The following is a 4,931-nucleotide window of genomic DNA, read 5'->3' as shown; positions in this document are numbered from 1 at the left end:
CAATCATATTCCTTTCCTTGCATCAAGGGGCATCTCCTCACAATCCTATAGCCAAGGCATCTTTGAAGTTTTCTGAAATATACTTGGATAAGATCGATGCATAAGTATTGATTAATTACCAAAACTACCTTAAGGAGCAATTTTGCTTTCACCTGGAAGAGCCGAGCCCCGCCTAACTTGTCGCTAAATGAACGCGATTCTCCTAGGCAACCCCACCATGACCCTCAAGTCGAGGGGGTGGCCCCATGGCCGCCCTCAAGTCCGAGGAAGGAGGCACACCATCGAGCAGCCGGACCCGCCACACGCGAGATCTGCGGCGCACACCCGACGGTAGGCAGACGGGCATGCCAACTCCACAACCCCAACACCACCGCCGTCCTCGCGCTCCCAGGGAGCACCAGCGACCGCGCGGAGGTGTGCCACGCCGCGAGCCGCCGCACGAGATCCTCACTTGATGCGAGCCGCTCCTAAGACGCGATTGCCTCGCCGCCGCTAGATTCGAGCGGGCTTCGCCTGCCGGAGGCCCTCTGGCAGTGGCGAGGGGAAGAGGAGCACCGGGGGGAGAGGCCAAGCGCGGTCCGAACTGCGACGGCCCTCGAGTCGCCCTGGGGGACGACGCGGGGGCTGGGGGGGGGAGATTAGAGTTGTCTAGTTGTAGATTGCATTATTTGAGACATGACCAATCGGTGTCCGCGAACGCGCCCGGACGCATCCACTGATGTTTGAGGGACTAGATTTATAAGTTTCGGCTGTAGATGCTCTAAGCTGCTCTTTCATCAAAATAAAATAAAATAAAATCGAAGGTACCTCTCCTTGTGTCTATAGTTGATTCATTGGCTATGGCTGGCCAGGTCCTATTGTGTCTTTTGTTTGGAGAGGTCTTAATGGATCGTCAATGGTGAAGGTGAAGTTGGAAAGATGTGACGACGATTACATTGTAGATAACCTTGATGATATGTGTGGTTTTGTTATTGCTAGGTCGGCCGTGTGCCCTATTTTATGAGCGTGTTGTATGAGTTTTCATTCGGCTTTTTTGTAAAATAATTGAGCAACTCTAGTTTCTTTAAAATAAATCAAGCCCTAAGAGCCCTAAGCACCTCGTTTCAAATAAAAAGATTACTATAACAATGAGAATGAAGGTCTATATGGTGCGTCAACCCCTAGGATGTTGCAAGTTCAGGCCAGTAGAGAAGCTGGGAAATATCTGTCCTGAATAATGCTGGAAAAAAGCATTAATTAATTCAGCACCCCTTTCTATTCTTAAATCAGTTTATCTAGAAATTTTAGACAGTTTCGCAATGGCGCACGATGATCATTCATCTGAATATATCGAATCAGGATCAGGAGATAAGGAAGCTTCTCAGTGTCCTTAAACAAAGTTCAACTTACAGACGCTTTATCCAAAAAAATCGCCATGCTGCTGATTCAAGTCGCCATTTATTCATGCATGGCCCGCGCACTATTCGTCCTTTCCGTCACGTCACCATTCCACCAATAAGAATGCATCTTTTTTGCTCTTAAAAACCTCTTTCCTGTCGTCCACAAAAGCTTATCATGCCATGTTAACCTGAACCATGCACATAAATGAACTGGGATCAACTTTTCATTCCCTAAAAATTGCACATAAACCTGATCGCTACTACCTGAAATCGTTGCCATCCGGCAGTCACGAACACGCCGAGAACTTGCATGCTTTCCCCTTGCATGTCGCTTCAGCGGAGTATCTTGAGTCTTGAGAGTTCACACAGCCTCGCCGCTTTGCCATCACACCACACGTACTGCATATATAAGGAGGGGGAGCTCGGTGACAGACAGACAGACGCAACGGAAGTGAAGCATCAGCCTTTAGGTCCAGCTACTACCGCACACCATGGGCAACGGCAAGGTGTACGCGACGATAGTGCTCATCAGGCTGATATACGCTGGCATGCACATATTCACCAAGGCGGCGTTCGAGGAGGGCACCAGCACCACCGTCTTCGTCTTCTACCGCCACGCCGTCGCCGCCATCTTCTTGGCGCCTTTCGCCTTCTTCCTCGAGATTAGGTAGCCGAATAGCGAATAGACATGACGGATTTGTTCAGTCTCAATGAGATGAGGCCAACTGTATCGCTTATCCCTCTCGTCTTCTTTGATTTCAGGCAGGGGTCGGCTCCACCGCTGACGTTTAGGCTTTCCGTGAAGATCTTTGTCCACGCCTTCTATGGGTATGCGCCGACGAGCGACGATTACGCCGTCATCTACATCACTGAAACTCCACTTTGTTGCTTGCTAGATTTTCTTATGGTTGGTTCTTGTGTCACTCAGGATGGCTGGAACCATAAACCTGTATAGCATTGGCTTGAATTATGCTTCAGCAACCTCTTCGTCTGCTATATTCAACATCGTCCCGGTGGTTGCATTCATCTTGGCCGTCATGTTCAGGTAAGAACCTGGAACGAGAGCAGGAAGATGAAAATCTTGTTTATTTATCAACAAATAAAGTAGGTTACCGGGTTAAATAAATATATAGGATGGAGACTCTGAAGTTGAAGAGCGTCCACGGCATGGCCAAAGCCTCGGGGATACTTCTCTGCATCGGAGGCGTGGTCGCGCTGGCGCTGTACCAAGGCCCCCAGCTCAAGTCCTTCAACCACCACCCCCTCCTGCACAGTAGCAGCACGGCCGTGCACGCGCGCCCGGAGAAGAACTGGGCGCTGGGGATCTTCCTCATGACCGCGTCGGTCGTGATATGGTCCCTGTGGACAGTGAAACAGGTAACTATTGCCCTGCTCCTGCCTCGTGGAAGTGGAAGTGTGAATTTTCACAAGTATACTAATACTCGTCGTAGCTGACTGACATTGTGTTGGTTCGTTGGCACAGGGGCCCCTGTTGCTGGAGTACCCATCCAAGCTTCTCAACACGACGCTCCAGTGCACCTTCGCGAGCGTCCAGTCGTTCGTCATCGCCCTCATCATGGAGAGGGACTTCTCCCGGTGGAAGCTCGCCGGTGGAATGAGCCTCTTCGCGGTGCTCTTCACGGTAATTAAGCACGCTATTCAACTATTCCCTCCGTACCACAATATTTGTTGTTGAAGAGAACTAGACTTTCTTCCCAACAACAAGTACTGTATTTAGGAACAGAGGGAGTAGCTAGTAGTAGTAATGTACAGTATCTATTATGACTAGCGGCACTCAAAAGCGCGCGGCGTACGTGGTTTTGTGTTCTCTTCAGGGTATTGTCGTGGCGGCGATCTCGTACTACCTGCAGATCTGGGTGATCGAGAAGAAAGGCCCGGTGTTCCTGTCCATGTCGATGCCGCTCAGCCTCGTCTTCACCATGGTGATCGCCTCCTTCCTCCTGGGAGAAGACGTGGGCCTGGGAAGGTACGTGCCTATTAAGTCTGTTATTCTTCTTTTGATTCCTGCACTGCACCACAAAGCAAAGAGTCCGTGTCACGAGCCACGACCCCAACCAAGAGCACTGGACACCTTCGTCCTTCGCTTTCTCAGATGCGAATAGAAATGCGTTGCACGTACGTCTAATCATGCTCCTACGTCCTGTCCTGTCGCTTGGGTGCAGCATTATCGGTGGCGCGCTGCTCGTTGCCGGTCTCTATGCCGTGCTCTGGGGCAAGGGAAGGGAGGAGCGAGGGGCGGCGGTGGACGCCGCTCTGCCGCAGAGGAGGGCCGACGAAACAAAGGGGAGCGAGATCGTCCCCGACTCCGACGCGACGGCCAAGGTTTGATGCGCACCTGGTGGCCTCCTGGGTGCGATTTCTAGTGGACCTCCAACATCTTATCTACAGTACGACTGGTGTTTTATGCCACGACGATGATGCTAATTCGCTCCAAGAGTGCGGCTGTTCTCCAGAATTCGGAATCATTTACGTCAGCCAAGGACTCTAATCATGTACTGTACTGGCTGTTGCAATGTGTTGCCATGGTAGCGTATCATCACAAAAGGGGTCGACCGCAAGATGCACGTACGGCAGATGTCAGTTTATAATGGAATTTAGGAGAATTCATTAAGATGCTGCTAATGTAACTGTCCAGTACGTATGAGTATACCATGCAGAAAATGCTTGCAGATTAACCAGTTCGTGATCATCCAACAATTCTTTTCCCTGTATAATTATAGAGTCACAATGTTTAACTTTCGAGTGGAATGTTTTGCTTCGCCCAGGTCGTAAGAACTATAGTTTTTCTTAAATACTTCGTTTATACGATCGCATCTAAAGGTTCCTTAAACCATTCAGAAGTCGGAGTAAATCTTGCTAGAGTAGCAAGTTCATGAGCAACTTTATTTGCTTCTCTATTATAATGGCCGTCCTTGTTAGAGCTAAAAAAAGCAATGCGTCCGGGTGCAAAATTTGAAGGAGGATGATGCAACACCAAGTTCTTCCACCTTGGAGTCAACGCGAGAAGAAGAAAAAACTTTATCCACGGGCTAAAGGTTGGCCATGGCTGGGTTACCTCACACGAAGAAAAAATGAGGGCGACAAAAGACCATTTCAAGAAGATCTTTCACAAAGCGCAAAGGCGGACACAAGATTTCAACTGGGATGCACTAGACCTCGAGGGTGGGGATCTTTCCTGTCTCGGCGATTCTCTGAACGAGGACGAGGTTCTTGCTACCATCTCGCAGTTACCTGGGGACAAGGCCCCCGGTCCCGACGGATTCACCGATGCATTTTTCAAGTCATGCTGGAATATTATCAAAGTGGACATGATGAAGGCGATCCAATCCTTCTCAGATCTACACGCGTCCAACATGCACTGGCTCAACTCGGCAAATAACGTGTTGCTTCCTAAGAAGGACGGTGCAGAAGACATAGGGGACTTTCGCCCTTTCAGCTTGATCCACTCCTTTGCAAAAATAATCTCAATTTTTTTGGCAAATCGACTGTCACCATTCCTGAATCAGCTGGTATCTAGAGCCCAGTGCACTT

The 4,931-nt window shown here is 49.6% G+C and overlaps 1 protein-coding gene across 1 annotated transcript; it reads left to right on the top strand.

Moving 5' to 3' along the window:
- Positions 1–1,585: 1,585 nt before the first annotated feature.
- Positions 1,586–4,094, top strand: LOC123429940 (WAT1-related protein At5g64700-like). Its single transcript, XM_045113904.1, has 7 exons — positions 1,586–2,046; positions 2,142–2,207; positions 2,308–2,424; positions 2,513–2,756; positions 2,863–3,021; positions 3,215–3,366; positions 3,563–4,094. The coding sequence occupies exons 1-7, from the start codon at positions 1,871–1,873 to the stop codon at positions 3,726–3,728; spliced, it is 1,080 nt and encodes a 359-aa protein (XP_044969839.1). The 5' UTR covers positions 1,586–1,870; the 3' UTR covers positions 3,729–4,094.
- The last annotated feature ends 837 nt before the right edge of the window (positions 4,095–4,931 follow it).

The sequence above is a fragment of the Hordeum vulgare genome, chromosome 2H, assembly GCF_904849725.1.
Source record: "Hordeum vulgare subsp. vulgare chromosome 2H, MorexV3_pseudomolecules_assembly, whole genome shotgun sequence".
Lineage (NCBI taxonomy): Eukaryota > Viridiplantae > Streptophyta > Magnoliopsida > Poales > Poaceae > Hordeum > Hordeum vulgare.
This window is presented reverse-complemented; position numbering and strand designations above follow the sequence as displayed.